The 19,256-nt window shown below is 33.4% G+C and overlaps 2 protein-coding genes across 4 annotated transcripts in view; one reads left to right on the forward strand and one right to left on the reverse strand.

Moving 5' to 3' along the window:
- Window positions 1-19,256, reverse strand: part of LOC142353693 (plastin-3-like) — a 577,871-nt gene that overhangs the window by 484,883 nt on the left and 73,732 nt on the right. The window lies entirely within an intron of this gene.
- On the forward strand, window positions 8,494-18,290 carry LOC142353170 (uncharacterized). Of its 2 annotated transcripts, XM_075405382.1 has the most exons (4): window positions 8,494-8,875; window positions 9,132-9,612; window positions 14,887-15,232; window positions 18,086-18,290. In XM_075405382.1, the coding sequence occupies exons 2-4, from the start codon at window positions 9,144-9,146 to the stop codon at window positions 18,180-18,182; spliced, it is 912 nt and encodes a 303-aa protein (XP_075261497.1). In that variant the 5' UTR covers window positions 8,494-8,875; window positions 9,132-9,143; the 3' UTR covers window positions 18,183-18,290. The 2 variants fall into 2 exon arrangements, with proteins under 2 accessions (XP_075261497.1, XP_075261496.1); XM_075405381.1 differs by having other exon boundaries at window positions 8,494-9,612.

Here is a 19,256-nt window from a genome sequence, read left to right on the forward strand (position 1 = left end):
GTCTTAAATTTTTGTATAAAATCCAGTGAATTGGAAAATGGCAATAAAAAACGCGATTACTTTGAAAAAACCTCTCTGAAGTGTTCTATTTCTGGAATTTATGACGAATTAAGTGTTAATTGTTTTCAATGTTTTGGCACCCAACTAGGTTGTAATAACTATATGAACGGTGAATTCTATTGAAATTCGAGCAGAGTCGGAAAATTGCGACTGGTTAAACAAAAATTGTCTTCCAAAAGCCTTCTATTTTTCTATGTTTTGTTAAAATGAGATATTCGAAGTTTCTTGTTACTTTCGGCATATCACTAAACAATTCCGACTCCATGAAGTGTGGGTAATTTAAACATTCTACCGGAATTGAAAAAATGCAACAAAAACTGCGATTAGATGAAAAAATCATCTCTCTGAATTCTTCTGTTTTTGTTTTTCACCAGGTTGTATCAGCTTTATGCGGTGTCATTTTTATCAAGCATCTATCGTAATAAAAAAATGCGTTAATAGTTGTTATGAGTTCAAAAAAAGTCTTCTCACTGAAATCGTCTCTTTTGGTCGAGATGCTACTGAATTAAGATTTTCCAATACTTTCGGTACTTTTTGTTCTTACTTGCGTTTTCTCAACTTTATAAACTTTGATTGATTTAAAAATTGGAGCAAAATGAAAAATTGCAAAAAAATGCAATTAGTTTTAAAAATTGTTCTGCTGAAAGTCTTCTATTTTTTGAGGCTTTATATCAGCATTCTGCAAGAATTGAAAAATGTCACAAAAATTACGATTAGTAATAGGTCTTCTCTCTGAATTGTTCTGCTTTGTATCAAACGTCTACCGTAAAAACCTTTTGTTAAAATTTGTCTTCAGCTAAAACAAAGTCTTCTCACTGAATTCTTTTTTTGGTCGAAACGCTACTAAATTAAGATATTCCAAATGTTTTGGTACTTTTTGTTTTTATTTGCATTTTATCAACTTTATGAATTTTGATTAATTTCAAAAGTCAAGCAAAAATGAAAATTGCAATGAAAATGCAATTATTAAAAAAATAGTTCTCTCGAAAGTCTTTCACTTCTCGAGGTATTTCACTATTTTAGTACCTGTTTCAACTAACTTAGTTGTATCATTTATTGGAACAACGGTTTTTTTCGAAACTCGAGCTGAATTCCAAAATATCCATAGAAGTTGATATTAGTTTATATAACATTTTTCTCTCCAATGTGTTCTATTTCTCTAGATGCCAGTGAATTGAGATAATTTAGTTTTTTTTTGGAATTTGGAAGTTCCACAGTTGTACAAACTATGAAGAGTGTAATTATTATCAAATTCTTCTCTCGCAAATCGTTTCTTTTAGTCAGGAAGCTAGTGAAATGATATATTTCAATTTTTTCCCTAACTCTCTGCATTTAATTAGCTAAAATACAAGATCCTTAATTTCTTTCTTAACTCTACCAAAATTGTAAAATGGCAATTGAAAATGTGATTATATTGAAAGAAAAATCTCTCTGAAATATTCTATTTCTGAAAAATATGATGAGATAAGTGTCAATTATTTTCAATTTTTCGGCTTTTTGCACTCAACTAGGTATTTGGCAATTATATGAAGGCTGATCGTTGTTAAAATTTGAGCAGAAATGGACAATTGCAAGAAAAAGTGAGATTGATTTAACAAAAGTCGTCTCTCAAAAGATTTCTATTTTTCGATCTGCTGGTAAAAAAGATGTTCTAATTTTTTTCGGTACTTTCAGTATTTCACTAAGCTGCATCGACTCTATGAAGTTTTGTTTATTCCAGAATCAAAAAAGCAGCAAAAATTGCGATTAGTTAAGGAAAGTCTTCCATCGGAAATCTTCTGTTTTTGCTTTTCACTGGGTTGTAGCAGCTATATGCGGTGTCATTTGTATCAAACAACAACAACCGGAATAAAGTTATTGTGTTAAGAGTTTTGAATAGTTCTAACAAAGTCTTCTCACTGACTTCTTTTCTTTTGGTCGAGATGCTTCCGAATTAAGATATTCCAATTCTTTCGGTACTTTTATTCTTATTTGCGTTTTATCAACTCTATTAAATTTGTTTAATTTCAAATTTCAATGCAATTAGTTTTAAAAATTGTTCTCATGAAATTCTTCCCCTAGTCGAGATGTTAATGAACTGAGATGTTTCACTGTTGGTACCTTTTCCACCTTAGTAGGTTGTATCAATAACGAGGTTGTTTTTTTATGAGGTGGTCTTGAAATGACATTTCTTAGTGTTTTTGTTTCAATTGTTTCCTAATTCTCTGCACTTATTTAGGTTAACTACAAGAGTTTTAATTTTTATCTAAAATCCGGCAAAATTGGAAAAAAAGGCAATTAAAAAAGGGATTACTTTGAAAAAAATTTCTCGTAAGTATTCTGTTTCTGGAATTTATGCTGAGATAAGTGTTGATTGTTTTCAAACTTATGGCTTTTTTCACCCAATTATGTTTTGACAGTTATCTGTACGGTAATTTCTATTCAAATTCGAGCAGAAACAAAAATAAATGCAACAAAAGTTGCAACTAATTTAAAAAAGTTCTCTCGAGAGTCTTACACTTCTTCAGGTGTTGATGAACAGAGATTTTTCACACTTTGGGAATTTCACGACCTAACTAATTTATACCAATTATAGAAACAAATTTTCTTTCGAAATTCGTGCAAAATGGCAAAAGTACTATAAAAGTTGATATTAGTTTAAATAAAAGTCTTCCCTCCAATGTGTTCTTTTTTCGAGATACTAGTGCGATGAGACATTTTAGTTTCTTTGGGATTTTTGCAATTCCATAGGTTTTACAAACTGTATAGAGCGTGATTATTATCAAATTTCTACCGGAATCAAAAAATTTTGATAAAAATTGCGACTAGTTTGAAAAAGCATTCTCTCGAAAATCTTCTATTTCTGAAGATACTAGTGAAATGAGATATTTTTCGTACTACTTTTTGCATTTCTCTAGGTTGTAAAAACTTTGCGGAATGTGATTTTTTCTGTAACTTTTTGTATATGTAACTTTTTTTGTCTGGTTTTCTTTGAATTGGTTTTACTATTTCTATTCAGGGTGAATTCGATCAAAACTCTGCGGGAATAACAAATCTGCAAAAAAGCTGGAATAGGTAAAAAAGAGGTCACTTCTCAGGAAAGACTTCTAATTCTCGAGGTAGCGGTGATATGATATTTTTCAAAATTTCTGTTAGTTTTTGCACTTAGCTAGGTCATACCAACTATATTAGCTGTAATTTTCAGCAGATTTAGAAAATGTTAAATAATTTTTGACCTGTTCAAAAAAGGGCTTCTCTCAATAGTCTTCTGTTTCGCCAAATACTAGTGAATATTATGCAGTTCTGTAGGTTATACCAACTATATGCAGTGTTAACTATATCAGAGTTATCGTAAACGAAAATATGCATTAAAAGTTGCAATTACTAAAAAAGAACACTCTTCTCTCGAAAGTCTTTTTTTATGAGGTGGTCATGAAATGACATTTCTTAGTATTTTTGTTTCAATTGCTTCCTAATTCTGCTTCCTAAGTCATCTCTAAGAATCCTTTTATTTTCGTCAAGGTGATAGTGAAATGAGATATTTTAATTTTTCCTGTTTTTTTATTTTTCGCTATAATGTACTGACTATGAGCAGTGTGATTTCTGTCAAAATTCTACCGGAATCAAAAAAGTTTTGATAGATGTTGAGATTAGTTAACAAAAATCTTCTCTTGGAATTCTTTTCTTTTATTTGAAGTGCTAGTGAAAAAAGATAATTCAATCTTTTCCGAACGTTTTGCATTTATATAGAGTATAAAAACTACAATAAAAGAGCTGCAAATTTTATCGAAATTCCAGCTGGATCGGAAATTGGCCATAACAGTTCTGATTATTTTTTTAAAATTCTTCTCTCAAAAGTCTTTTGTTAAACTCAAACTTATGGTGAGATGAGATTACTTTTCTGCAATTTTCCGGCAATCGTTCCACCTAACTAGGTTATGCCGATTACATGAACACTGAGTTGTATCAAAATTCCAGCAGAATCGGATATTTGCAATAAAATTCGCGATTTTTTTTCTGCTCTCGAAAGTCTTCTATTTCTTAAGTAGTAGTTAAGTAAGATTTTTTTATTTTAATTCTCCAGTGTTTTGCATTTCCAAACGTTGCACTAAATTTAGGTGATGCGAATTATATCAAAATTACACTGGAATTGAAAAATAGCAAGAATATTCTGCTCTCGGAAATCTTTTGTTTCTCGAGGTGTTGGTGAAACGGTACTTCTTCATGTTTTTGGTAATTTTAGTATATAACTAGGCTATACTTAATATGTGAGTTTGGAACTGTATCAAAAATATACCGGGATCGAAAAATTGCAAATAAGTGCCAATTGTTAAACAAAAGTCTTCTCTCGGAATTCTTCTCTTTTAATCGAGGTGCTGTTGAAATGAGGTACTTTATTTCATTTGGTTTTTCTCTGGATCTGGCTAGGTTGTGCTCACTGTGTGAACTGTGATTTATATCAGAATTCGAGGGGACTTCGAAAATTGCGACAAAAGTTGCAATTAGTTAAAAAAGATTTCTCTCTAAAAACTTCTTTTTCTCTATGTGCTTATTAAATGAGATACACTATTTTTTTCGGTACTTTCTGCATATCGCTAAATTTTACAGACTCTATGCAGTGAGAATTACATCAAAATTCTACCGGAATCGGTAAATTGAAACAAAAGTGCGTTTCGTTCCAAAAAGTAATCTCTTGAAAGTCTTTCACTTCTCCAGCTGTTGATGAAAAATATTTCGCCTTTTGGTACTTTTTCAATTAACTAACCTTTACTGGCTTCAGGAGTTATGATTTTTTTTAAAAATTCTAGCGAAATTGCAATAAAAGTTGCTCTTAGTTTAAATAAAATTCTTCCCTCGAATGTGCTCAGTTTCTCGAGATGCTAGTGAAGTGAGATATTTGTGCTTCTGCGGTTTTTTTGCATTTTCATAGTTTGAAACAACTATATGCAGTTTCCATTATATCAGAGTTACAGCGGATTCGAAAAATTTCAAAAAAGCTGCAATAAGTAAGAAGAAAACTTTACTCTCAATGTAGAAAGAAGACTCTACAATCAAAAGTCTTCTCTGTTTCTCGAGGTAGAGGTATTTTGACACTTTTTAGTGTTTTCGGTACTTTTTAAACCTTACTATGTTTTATAAAATATTGAAAATATGGTTTATATCGAATTTCTTGCAGAATGATAAAGTTGCAATGAAAACTGTAATTAGTTTAAACAAAATTCATCTCCCGATGCTGTTCTATTTCTCTGGATGCTAGTGAATGAGATAATTTCGTTTTTACGGTATTTTTTGCTATAATAGGTTGTACAAGCTATATGCAGTTTGATTATTAATAAGTTTCTAGCGGAATCAAAAAAGTTTGATAAAAATTGCGATTAGTTTTAAAAAAAGTCTTTTCTCGAAGGTCTTCTATTTCTCGAGCTGAAAATGATTGAGATATGCAAACCTAAATAAAAAGTTGCTAAAAAGTTGCGATTTGTTTAAAAAAGTCTTCTCTCGAAGGTCGTCTAATTCTCGAGATGCCAATGAAGTGAAATATGCAATTCTTTTGAAATATGTCGTTTTTTACATTTCTCAATGTTGTACCAACTCTATTCAGGGTGAACTATGTCAAATTTCAACAGGAATTGAAAAATTGCAATAAAAGTTTGAATTAGAAAAAAACGGCTCTTCTCACGAAAGTCTTTTTTTTTTCGATGTAGCTGTGAAATGATTTTTTTCACTGTTTCCGTTACTATTTTCGCTTAACTAGGTTATACCAACTATATAAGATGTTATTTATATGAAACTTCCAGCAGATTTGAAAAAATGTAACCAAAGTTGCGGTCCGTTTTAAGGAAGCCTTCCTTCGATGGTTTTCTGTTTCTCCAGATTCTCGTGAAATGGAATATTTTAGTTTTTCGGTTCTTTTTGCAGCTCCATAGGTTGTACCGGATGTATGCAGTGTCAATTATATCAAAGTTGAGTCAGATTGGAAAAATTGCTATTAAATTGCAATGAGTAAAAAAGGAAGACTCTTTTCTCGAAAGCCTTCAACTTTTCGTGGTGGTGGTGAAATTATGTTTTTCACTGTTTTTGGTAACTTTTGCAGCTAATGATCTTGTACCAACTATAATTATATTAACCAGTCCCTTCTGGATATAGCCTGTTCAGTGTCTTCACATCTGACCTACATGATCTTGGTAGTTGCTTGAGAACCCGTTTCCAGAGCTTGATTGGTCTGGTCTTATCTAATCAAAAAATTACCCAATGATTTTATAGTGTGCTCAGATTTAATGCGAAGAAGCCAAGTTCCTGGAAAAAAACACTTATAATGAACAGCTGAAGATAAAGTTTTATATTTCATTTGATGAGCATAAAAGAACTTTTCAAAGATGTTGTTTGTAGTTGCATATTTACTCGTTTTTGTTTCTTACTGCATGTTATTAAGACATATAAAAGGTCTATTGTGTATTTTCCCCAAATATTACAGGATAACTATTTTCACTGCGGATTCAATGTCCAAAACTTTTGCTCTGGGTACCCCAGTTGCGACAATATAGGTCTCGAGCACATAATTAATTGGCAAGATTTGATTGCCGCTATGGAAAGCATCGTTGCTTCTAAAAATTGTCGAAAATTGCTAACCTCTCTGCCACTGACAAATGAGATGAAAACTCGATACGAGTAGGAAGTTAGTGGATGCAATCCTTGTTCTTTCTAAGTTTTTGATCATTTCCACATATCTCATCCCGTGACATTTAATCATATTGATTGCAGACAAAAGGCTCTGTTTTCAATTAAGTCCTTTTTCTCCTGAGGAACTCAATTGAGACGCTATCTTTCAATCTGAGTACCATTGATGTTCATCATTCGAATATGATGATTTTCAGCAGTAGATCATTATGTGCCCGGACCTGAGTCTCATGATATTTCAGTACTGAATCATAAAAATTTCATTATGGTTTTTACTATGGCCAGAGTTCTGATCATGGCACTTTATAGACATTTCATGATAAATTTCATAGTAAAATTCTGTACTGAATCGTCGATGTACTATTGGAATATACTGATTCAGTAATGAAAGTCTATGACACTCGGGTCCGGGTGAGCAAAATCCAATACGCAGAATTCTCAAGTTAACCATACAGCATGATAAATATTGACAAACTTATCTCGAAAATTGAAGAAAGTTCATATAAAACGAAAAAAATTAGAACTCTAAAATGCTGACGATATCCGTTCTGTTATTAGTGTTGTGCCGCGATAGGAGCAACTGTACGATTCCTCAAAAGGAAGTATAAGAAACAGTGTTCTCGCACGAACGTCAATAAATCTGTTAGAAAACTTAGTTTCAGGTGATCTAAAGTACTCTGCTTTCTTCCTGAGTGGTTGCATATCAACCTTTATAAGAAGCATCAAAAAGGATTTAAGATAGCTAATGGCAAGGTAGATAAAATTATGGTCTTTCCCATTATAGACCCCCCCCCCCCCATTATCGTATAATTACCATGATGGGGGGTTGGGCTATAGGTTATTATCTGACCACTCAGTGTCTTAAAACAAAAGTCTTCCAATTAATTCTGAACTTCACGCGTTATACTTGTTTTGTCGTTAATTAGATTGTTGAAAAAGCAAGAAATCAAGAACCATAAATTTTGTCTCATTTTCTTTCAAATCTTTCAAAGTAGAGGAAATTGATCATAGATTTTTGAGGTATTTGCAACGTCATTTTTTAGATCTTTTTCTGTACTAGTATTTCGTATCTATCTAGGTTCACAGCAAGCATGAACAAATTAACGTTCCCCGGGAACGAATAGACCATATACTTGACCCAGTTGGGGTAAGATATGGCGAAAAAGTTATTAAGGTGGATTATGCCAATATGACAATTCGGAACCGGAGATAACGATCGTATCCTTGATCAATTAACTCCACCTCCCAGTATGACGGTTGGTAGCCTTTATGATGGATCTATAGTTTTTCCTAGTAATCAAAGAGTTCAAAATTTTGCAAGAATCTTACATCAAATGGTACAAGGCAATGTATTCTTTTATTTTGAAGGATTTTTAGAGCAACTTAACAACAATCCTGCTATTTTTGAACCTGTCAATCACTTAAGTTTTGAAGATTACAAGAGAAGGTTGTAAAATAGACTGTTCCATATTTTAACTTATCTACCCATCAACAATGATTGAGTTCACCAAATCCGTATTGAAGCAGAGCACTAGTAAACTAAGATAAACTTGCTTTTCAATATTATGCTTTCGCTTCTAAATGAAAACGTGATTTTTCAAGCAAGAAGTATACGGCTTAACTAATGAGTAAAGCATACCGTCTATTATTTTTTCGTGTCGATGGTATGTCTGTACATGATTCAATAATTTGTAAATATACTCAACATGTAGTCTATATCAAATAACTATATCTTACTGAATTTTCTGAGCTCAATTGACTGTTTTTTTTTCATACAATTCAGCGAAAATTCAAAGAATCTCGGTTAAACCGGTTAAACCATGATAATTGAACAAATTGACATGATCGTAAGACTTGACAGTATAAATTACAGAATGAAAAATTATGATTCAGTGCTAAAATGAAACGTTAACGAGGCTATTTGTTTTTCTTATGATTTTGTTTACTTTCTCACAACGCCGCAGAGGCATACCCAAAAGGAAAAATGGCTCTCCCGAGTTTCGCTCCCTTGAACATAATGCGCATGTCAGCCTAATCCAGAAAAGCTTGTTAACCTTATTTACCCAGCAACCCAGTTTTTATCTACGGCCCGCTTGGGCGAAATTGGCCACGACAGCTTAAGGATACACTTGGGGCGTTATGTTTTAGCTTAAATCTCCGCGTAGGTTGTCGGTGCATTTTGAACGCTTGACTTAAATTTAAAGAAATTTCGCATTTGCGTTTGTTTTCCCAACATCAGGATGTTTTGCTATCGCGATCATTAAAAATGGCAACTTATTATGATGATATCGTTGTTGTTTACAATAGCTTTTTTTATTTACTCATCATTCTTCAATGACCAGTACAATAAATTCCCGATAATTATCATTGTTCAAAATGTGTCTCAAAAATGTAACAACCCTTTATTTTGCTCTAAGACAGAAAAGAATATGCCCAATAATGAAGAACTGAAACCGTTGATTAACTATGATCTAAATAGCTCATTTATCCATGAATATTGTCATCACTTATTACATATTAAAAAATGGGTTCCAGAAAATATCCATTTGACACCTGTTATTTGCTACGCACCAGGAGATCGTTATCTGGCACGATTAATAACCAGAAAAGGAAATTATGAGGATGGCCTACAGAAGAAGTTCTTCAAAGACGTTTTCCCCAAATTTCCAAATGCGGCTTTCGTGGATATTGGAGCGAATATTGGGGTATATACAATATCAGCTGGAGTTTTGGGTGGAAAAGTGTTTGCAGTTGAACCGATGCCAGAGACGTTGAAAAGTTTATCACAATCAGTGGCGGTGAACAGTTTACTTGATCGGGTTTCGGTCTACCCTTACGGACTGATGGATAAAAAGTCCTGCGTTTACCCGGAACTGTTCGAGTCTGGAAACAACAAAGGTCGGTATGAAGAATCAGTTTTCTTCTCCTTCAATAATTGAATAAATTCCAAATGACTTAATAAATTATTTTGTTTTAATTAGTAACTTGCGTGTCCGCTAACTTTTTCTTGACATGTGTGAGATCATTTTCTTGACCATCTTGTGTAATCCTTCGACATATTTTTTCCATAGCTCCCTGTTCTCACAATTTTCCCTTAAAATTTTTCATGTTTGAACAGGTGGCGGTCAAGCAAGCCGTTAGGCAAGCAAGCCTAATTTTGAAAATCAGGTTAAGTCAAAAATTTTTGGGAAACGTGTAATTTAATGCCCTTGGCAGACGGGTGGGCGCGTTTTGCGACGCAAAAACTAAAAAGCAGTTTCCGGATTACATCCCAAAAACGGATGAGAGGCCTATTTATGCTTCTTTGGTGCATTGGAGTACATTATACGATATAAAACTATGCGCAGTCTTGATTGTAACGGTTAACGATATACTATTTCTAATAGATTACGTAAATATTACCTAACTTTCAGCTTGCTTTTATGCTAAGTAAGTTAGTATAAAACTTTAAACTAACGCTGTCAGAAAAAGACTTCAAGAATGTAAAACTTAATGTAATGCATTTTCTTATCTTCAATCAAGAAAAATTCGAAAAACGAAATGAGCAATTGTTGTTGGTTTTCCTGCTTGAAAACTCTTGTGTCAAAACATATAGTTATAAGTTATTTTGAAAAATTTATCATAATGCAAAATTCGACTCAAGATTAAAAAAAGAGATTATGTTAACCAACAAAGATCGTATTTTCATTTTTATGAGATCAAATATGATCCTTGTATGACTACTAAGAACTAGTAACCCGGCGTGTGAAGAAACATCGACTAAAAACTCAAAACTTCTACTTTGTCTGGGAACGGAATTTACATCGCTGATATTACCGTTTAGGAAAAACTATTGGTTCAAAAAATTTTGTCAAGTGGAACTGAAAAATTTAATTAAAATTGAATGTAACGTGAATTCAAATATAAGATTAATGTTTTGACAGCCACTTAAACTAAAAAGGTGGCCAACTGATTTTGCTTGCACCGACAATTGGTAGAGTAAAGAAGTAAATTCTTTGACAGCAAGTTCTGTCGACCGTTTTTTAGATAGTGGAAGGCATCGTCTGTTTCTAACATGGTCGGATTATCTTTTCTATTCTAAATGGAAAATCGAAAGATGAAAGGAATGATGTTTTATCCCAAAAGTATGTTAAAAATAACACTGGGACTTGAATACAGAAAACAAAAATTGTTTTCTTATTCAAGATTACAATGACTTCATACAACATACATCTGTAGGAAGCTTTGATTGCTTTATCTCTTGCATCGTTTCTACGTTAAAGTTCTGAAAAAGACTGTGCAAGTTTTTTTTGTTCTAGAAGACGCAAAATCTCGCACAAAAGCCTGATACATTATAGCAATAAATTTTTCAAAAGACAAAGAGGCACCCGATTTAATTTCTGATAATCCTCAAGGAATGATGCAATCAAAACCCTAACGTGAGCTTAACAGCAAATTAAAAGTCATTAAATTGGCTCGTAAAAGAAAAGTCAATTAAAAATTGTTTTGAAATCGAAGAATTTGGGTAACAAAAAGAGTTTTTTGTAAAAAAAAAAGAGTAGTAGTAATTCTGAAAAGAATTATAGTCACCGTTTACTTTAACTTAGTGCTATTTATATTATCGGTAATCAGAAAATTCAAAACTTTTGGTAATCTCAAAGGAAGAAGAAGTTCATATAAAATAGAGAGCCTAGCAGGAACGTTTCACAAAACTAAACAGAAACTAAAATTACGAAACTACCAAATAAACCGAAAAAGTTAGAAACAACCAACATAATTTTTGCTGAAATGAAACAACTTTCACTACGGAACTTCAAAGCTGTGCATCGCTTCTGTTGTTGTAATTTTTTGCCAACACCATAAAATTATCTTTAAAAAATTTAAAATTTTTGATTCGTATTTAGTTCAGAAATCTCAAGAGCGCAAATTAGGTGTAAATCGTCTCTTAAGTTATTGAGATTCAAGACATTTTATTACAGGAACATTTGTGTATCAAAACAACCCTCACAAAGTTTCCTCTGAACCGCCTAAGTTGCCGCCAATTTTTTTTGCCAGTAACATTTCTGTCTAACCGACAACAAGGGGGCGACGCAAATTTGCACAATCTATATTTATGCAAATAATCTGAATTACCAGCGTAAACTGAGGTTCACGTATTGATATTGAGTGGATGATTTATTTTAACAGGAAAACGTTAATCTAATTCTAACAGTTTATATGTTAGATTTGCGCAATTAGGTAATGCAAAAACCCTAATATTACAGCGCAAGTGTAGCAATTGTTATACAGAATTTCATAAGTTTTAGTCGTAACCTTCCTCAGAGCCCTCATTAAAAGTTGAATCGACTTTTTTCCAAGTCGAAAGTGATCAAGACTGGTGTGTTCTTTGATCTTCTTCCATTTTTACAGTAACCGAAATCTAATCAATGCAATCACTGAATTGGTTTCCTTACGCTCAGATCTTCTTTATATGCAATCAATTTTTGGTAGAGACTTTGTTTGAAAGTTATCCAAGAAACAATTTCCGACCAATTTTTTAGGTTAATCTTTATCCATTTTTGTTTGTGAAAGCTTTGTTCAGATTTTTGAGTTTAAAAAATTAAGTAAAATTGTTTTAATAGACTTGAGGTAAACTCATGTTAAGGTAAAATTGCGGCTTCTTTACTTTTACTTGAGTTAAATTAAAGTTTTATTTTAACGGTGTTAAGGTGATTCTACTTTAACTTTCACTTTTGAAACGTATCGGAGACGAAAATTGATGATTAAGGTAAAATTTTATCGCGTATTAAAATACTAATTACTTTACTTCCTTGGATAAAGAATTGATCTGATGACCGATGATCTGAAAAAGCAAACAAAACCTTGTCTTTAGTGTCATTGGGTTAATTAACAACTAAAGGGTAAATTAGATCAAGACCAGTTGTCGATCGCGATCTGATAACTGTTTAATTCATTTTATTTATAAATTAGATGATTCCATGATGCAGTTGTTCCAGAAACCACATTTGGTTGATTTAATGCTGATAAGGGAGCACCGTCTGAACATTTACCTTAACTCAACTGAACTATTTTTTTTTAAAAAAAACATAAATTTTAAGGTTAATTTAACTGAGCTTTTACAGTTTAATCAAAAATTAGGGTAGAAATCATGGTATTGCTAAAGTAAATATCCCAAAATTTTAGAGTAAATTAATTAAAAGGTAAATTAAGTAAAAGTTTAGGTGGCGTCGCCTCAGTTTTTCAGGTATGATTGAGGCAAGTTAAGTATCGTTAGGGCAAGGCAAAACTACCCGGACGTTTCAGGTAAGTTAAGTTTTTACGGTATTTTTACTGTTATTTAGTATGTACTTTGTCATTGCCTTTTTTGAACGCTTAAACATAGCTAAGATCAATAAATCTAAAGTATCTAATAGTACAAAAAGGACAAACGATTCTTTCACTTTTTTGTTGAATAAGCACAGTATGTTAATTTTAGTTGATTAAATTGTAGCACATTCAACCAAAAGGTTAAAAGTGCTTCAAAAAATAAAAAACAATGCTTTCAACATTTATAAATCACATAGATTTTAATTAGGTTTAATGTTCGTTGAATTTGATTGCATAAATTTGTTCTATACCCGGGTCGCCACTTCCTAGGTTTCATACAAGGATCATATATGATTTCATACAAATCATAACGTATTTCCAAGTACGATCCATGCATGGAACCAAGGAAGTCATATATGGTCCTTGCATGAAACCTAGGAAATAATATATGATTCTTGAGTGAAACCAAGGAAATCATATATGGTTCTTGCGGGAATATTAGAATTTAATTCACAGTTCACATCTCATAAGACTTTAAAAAAACCTAAAAAAACAATTTGTGGAGAAATATAAGATCAGGGAAATCATATATGATTTTTGAATGAAAATCGGGAAATTATATATGATCCCTGCATGAAATCGAGGAAATGATCAATGATCCTTATGAAAAATCAAGGATTTAAATAACAAATAACCTCGCATATTGCCTTTAAAAACCTGGAAAAGCAATTTATGTAGAAATATGGGAGCCAGAAAACATATATTATTTTGATATGAAACCCAGGAAATCATATATGATCCTTGTATGAAATTGAGGAAACCATACATGATCCTTTTAGGAAATCAAGGATGTCATAAAGGTTCCCCTTACGACGAGGAAGTAGTTGTTGGCGCTGGTATTACTAGAGAATGTTATGCAAGGATCAGCTAGGCTTTCCTCGTCGTGCCAAGAAAAACTTGATTATCGGGGATCATATATGACCTTGTATGAAATCAAGGAAAGTTGTAAGATGGGCAACCCGGTTATGTTCTCATAAATGGTGGGTTCCCCCTATCCACAAAAGAAATGATTATATCTGAGCAGGGAGAATAACATCTGATGAATTTTGGAGTTTTAGGATTAAGCAGTCACAACTTAGAATCAACTCAGAACAAACAACAAATAACTCAACACCCAAATAAGATCTGGCTACATAACCTTCCAAACGCCGGCCAAATAGGCGAACTTAAGATTTGAACTATTGTGAGGGGGGGGGGGGGTTGAGGCTGCAAACTCAACACACACACGGATATGGTACCCTAGTTACCCACATTTGCCATAATTGATATGCACATTTCACATTTTCTAGCAATCAATCTAAAGAGTGTTTTTCGCTCCTCAAATCGCTAGTCGCCTAAGCTCGGCGAATGCGATTGTAAATTTCATCTGGACAGTAATACACCAGAAATTGTTTTATGACTGGACACGCTTTCATGCGTCTTTAGCAAGCGAGACCTTCCTATATCATGAACAGTAACAAGGGTAGATGCTTCGGTGCCCTCTTATTAGGATCTAAGGCGTACACGAATTGAACCTGATTTGATTTCACAAATTCGGAATCAAGTGCAGAGCGTGTCATATATCAGTTAAAGTACTGGACTTTTCTTGGGAGATCAACCTTTTTATATCCATTAGTCGCAAAAAACACAGAACATATCTGATCGATTTTGCTAAAAATGATGTAAAATTTTTCATCAAAAAAAGTTCACTATGAAAATTTTTCAGTGATTTTTACGAAAATTATATTTGGTTTTTTTCCCGCGCTATTGATCTGTGGTCAGTGTTTTAAACTATATATTAGTATTCACTATATTAACGTTATGTGGTCAAAATTCATTCATTACCAGGAGCTACACGACTGATAAAAGACCCAAACTGCACCCACAATAATGGAATTAAGATTGCGACCCTAGATCAGTTTCTGCCCACTTTGAAGCGACTGAACATATCCCAAGTCATAATCAAAATGGACATCGAAGAGGCAGAACCCTTTGCAATAATTGGTGGTCAGAACTTTCTAGAACAAATTGAGATCCCTTTCTTCACTATGGAGTTCCGACATATGGCAAATACGCTGCGATCACAAAAGCCAGAGAACCTGTCACGGAAGCAGGCTATTTATAAAATGTTGGAAATTATGGACGTAAATTTTACCCAACATCAATCAGCGGGAAACGACAAAAAATATCAGACGTAATGATACACAACAATTAAAGTAAATGAACCAAAGTGGCAGAATAAGAAATTGAGGAAAGTTTCAGCTTCACAAGCGCCTACTTGTTCCGAAATGTAGATTCAAACATATAAAAGAGGTGGCGGCTTAGAAAACCCCACTTACATAATATGGAAAGCGCTGAAATTATGAGTAGTTGATTTGTCCTGCAGCTGAAATATTGGACAAACGCAATTAAACCATATCGCGTAATCCCAGACCCGGGATAAGGTGTCAGTGGAAAACATTAACCAAAAATGCATTGAAAAGGGAAAAGAAACCTTCAACAATTAATTTTTTAAAAAATCGCCGCGTTCAGGGCTCGGTATAATACTTCAATATTCGTTCCTTAGTCGCCAGTCGTTCCCAGATCGAGCATGGTCATCATGTGAAGAGAAGTGTGTTTTTAACACTTTTCTTTTTTTACAAGGACGGGCTTTTACGACCATGAAAATGCAATTTTGTATTTTGAGTTGACATTTGAAACCGTAAGTTTCCTTTTAATTAAAGTTAAAGTTGGCATAAGCATATAGGGAGAGTAAGTTAGATGAGCTAAATCAGGTTATTTAAATTAAAGTAGCTATTTGAAATTGGTTTTCTGTAATAAAGAGTTATTGTTTCGGAGGCGCCACTGAGAGGAGTTGAGTGATAAATCTTAGACAAACCAATTACGGAACAAAAGCTTTTTGAGTTGTCAAGATAATTTGGTTACTTAGCAAAGTTGTATTTGTGCATCAGGCCAAAGTCCAGGTCCACTAGAGAGCAAACTTAAATTCTGAAGTGAACTAGATATTTTGAAGAGAAACCGGACTTGGATTTGGAGTGAAAAACTTACTTTTACCAGAGATAAGCTCATCTAGTAGTTTTATGAAAATGCCATCAAGCAGATCCCTCCCGCTCCCTTTTAGATAGTTATATCAAGCCGAAGTTAACCAAATTTAAAGGCATGTACATCCAATGTTCGTCTCTGGTTGGTATACCTTCTGGGCCAGTCCGGCCAACAACCCCCCGAGTTATTAGCACCGGAAGTAACGTGATTTGAAGGTTTTTGTTGTTTTGGGGTAAAAAATGACCACTTGAATAAAAAAATATTGTTAAAATTAGTTTCAAAACGAATCATTTGTGTATTTGATTTTACTACCAAGAGAAAAGAGCTTATGTAGTCTTTGACTTAGTTAATGCAGACAAAAAGGGGTATTTTTAGGTAATGTTTATTAGCAATTGATGTGGAAGTAAAGCTTTCTCGAACAATTGAAATCGAATTGACCTGAAAAATTGTAAACAGACAAAATTTTGACGCATGAAATCCGAATTTGCAGTCAAATATGACCCCTACTACCCCCAACTGCAAGGCCGCACGCCGGTGTTGCTGGACGTAGAATTTGAATTGCTTAGTGGATTAGTGGTTGAAGCCTAATAAATTTTAGAGCATTAGAGTAGTTTTTCAAGGAATTGCTAATTATGCTATTTTTAACTTCCGAGTGCGACCAAAAGCCACTGCTTCGGGATGACAGGAATGCCAAAAACCCAAAATTGCTATCTTTGAGCGGCTAAATGACTTTGAATTGGTAATAATGTGATAACCTGAGACACTTAAAGAAAAAAGTAGCCACCCCGTCAATTATGACCAAATTGGATTTTTCGGGTTTCGGCACCCACGTCTCCTGGAAAGAAATCAAAACGAAAATAACTATCAATGAACAATGTTGGGAAGAAAATTTTTGGCAAGCGACTAGTTGGCAACCTACCTTTCTCAATTGTATTACATAAAGTGATTTTGACCCCTGGAGAGCGAGGTGAGACCATTGGATTTTGATCCCCTGTGGAGTACCCACGAGACATGTGCGCATGCATCGATCGTGTCCTATTAAAAGTTAGATAGTGAAAGTTGGCGGCTATGTTCAAATGTGGAAGGACTTGCCATGACAATAGCCATGTTTATCATCTTGAGCACTCAATTTGGAGCGCTGACGCCTTATTGACCCCTAGAGGTCCAATATTGGGCTTTTGGGAAAATTGGTCTTTTTGGCATTTTTTAGCTGGTAAATTGCGTAAAATGGTTTGAAAATCAGTAATAGCAATTGCTCTTAGCTTTAGAGTTTAATTTAGTTATTTATTCAACACATGGCGTTTACAAAGAAGTTTGAAATATGCACTAATGGTAAACTAAATAAATTTTTCCTCAGCAGTTGGGATTTCTTTTCCTTTGCAATAGTTTTAGAATGGTCTTTTCTTTAGATGACTTTTATAATCCAAATTTGATCTGATCAGAGGTTACTTTCGTCTGGCACGGTTTGATCAGAGGTCAGTTCCGGATGGCACTTCAACCTGTGTGGTCAAATAGTTGTTCTGAAAAAGCGAGGTTAAGTATAATGACATTGGGTATTTGGCAAACTGTCTTTCACATACCGAGACATGTGGTGAACAAATCCAATAAAAGGCAATAAAAAACTCTTTGGTAACTGTCTTAGGATATTTTAAATTTGCCAATTTGACCTTGGTAACATTACATTGAATTTTTAAAAAAAGATATTGGATGGAGTAAATGGATAAATTTATTTGTTAACATTGCTCTGATGGAAAGTAATTAAGTAGAATGCATTCACAAGAAACTTTGCTCGAATCAAACAAACACTTTTTGCTAGTTTCTAACTTAGCTCACTTTTTCAACGCACTGAAGGCATTCATCACGCATATCACTTATTTTGATCACACTTGCTGCATTTCTTGCTTAGTTTTACTGTGAAATGCGACAAGTTTTCAGCTCTTGTACTCAAAGAACATGAAAATAAAATTATTCTTTTGTTGTGCATCATTTTCATTTGGCTTGACAGGTTCACAATTGGCCAAAAGACATATCATGGTGGAAGAAGAATTAGCTATGAGCAACAAGCAAGAAAATCAATTACAATTTCTTCAGCCAGCTCATAACGAGCTTTATCTGAACGAACTGTACATAGTTTTCAGTTATTCACGTGACTAACAGCTTCAATAATACCTATAGCTTACTTTGATTGATAATTAACCTTTTAAATTTGAGTTTTTTTCTTTTGTCAACCTAACTTTTCTTTTGTCATCTTGGCCGGAAGGTGGTTCGGTAGGTGTTACAAGCAGCAAACCAGCAGAAGTGAGAGGGGACAAGAGCTGAGATGCGTGGCCTGCAACTTCTTCATCAACAAAAACAAATAAAAAATGGTCAAAAAATATGGAAAATTGATTTTCCTACCCGTTGGATTCACTCTTCCATTTTTATGCAATAACAAAATCACTGGAATCATTGGGTCAACACAAGTAAAATTTGTATACCTATATAGATAACAGTAGAAAAGCTAGTTTTTTTGGAAAACTGCGGTGAAGCAATTCTTATACATACTTTTTATGATAGAACAGATAAAGTTGGAAACAGAAAAAAGGCGTTGATTTGCTATCAAAATCGTCAATTTGGGACCATTCTACACAAAAGAGTTTTTGATTAAAAACAATTTAGCAAACCGAAAACAGTCATGCTTTATTAACTAAGACAAAGTAAGAGAATTTTTGATTGATAAAAATTTAGCAAACCGAAAAACAGTCATGCATTGTTAACTATAACAAAGTAAAAATGCTAAACTGGAAAAACAAACGCTTTTGCGAATTTAAATATGAAATTTGGACTAAATTTTGGGTAGCAATATAAAATATTGAGAAATTTTCAAAGGCCAAGTTTGATGTGCGACTGAACTCTGCTTGCGCATAGTGATACAAACAACAAAATCAACAAAGCATTGACTTAAACTCATGTTGGCTTTAAAATGCTATGTAAATTTTCCCAGCAGACCCACAAACCAACTGTTGTACTTTTTCACTTTTTGGAGGAGAAAAATTTAATCTTTATTCCGTTGATAGTTCACTAACTGTCAATGTGAACATGCTGGCACTTGACCAAATTATTGTACTGAAATCTTTACAATTATTAAATTTTGTGTGCATATTTGCAGTTTTTGTGTCTCTCTGAATATATATATA

Source organism: Convolutriloba macropyga, chromosome 14 (assembly GCF_964194025.1).
Source record: "Convolutriloba macropyga chromosome 14, txConMacr16.3, whole genome shotgun sequence".
NCBI lineage: Eukaryota > Metazoa > Xenacoelomorpha > Acoela > Convolutidae > Convolutriloba > Convolutriloba macropyga.

What these genes read in the sequence shown, in the direction of transcription:
- LOC142353170 (XM_075405381.1), top strand. Translation starts at nt 8,994, where the DNA reads ATGATGATATCGTTGTTGTTTACAATAGCTTTTTTTATTTACTCATCA. An exon ending in CGAGTCTGGAAACAACAAAG is followed by an intron (nt 9,613 to 14,886) that starts GTCGGTATGAAG and finishes ATTCATTACCAG; the next exon opens with GAGCTACACGACTGATAAAA. An exon ending in AACGACAAAAAATATCAGAC is followed by an intron (nt 15,233 to 18,085) that starts GTAATGATACAC and finishes TTGGCTTGACAG; the next exon opens with GTTCACAATTGGCCAAAAGA.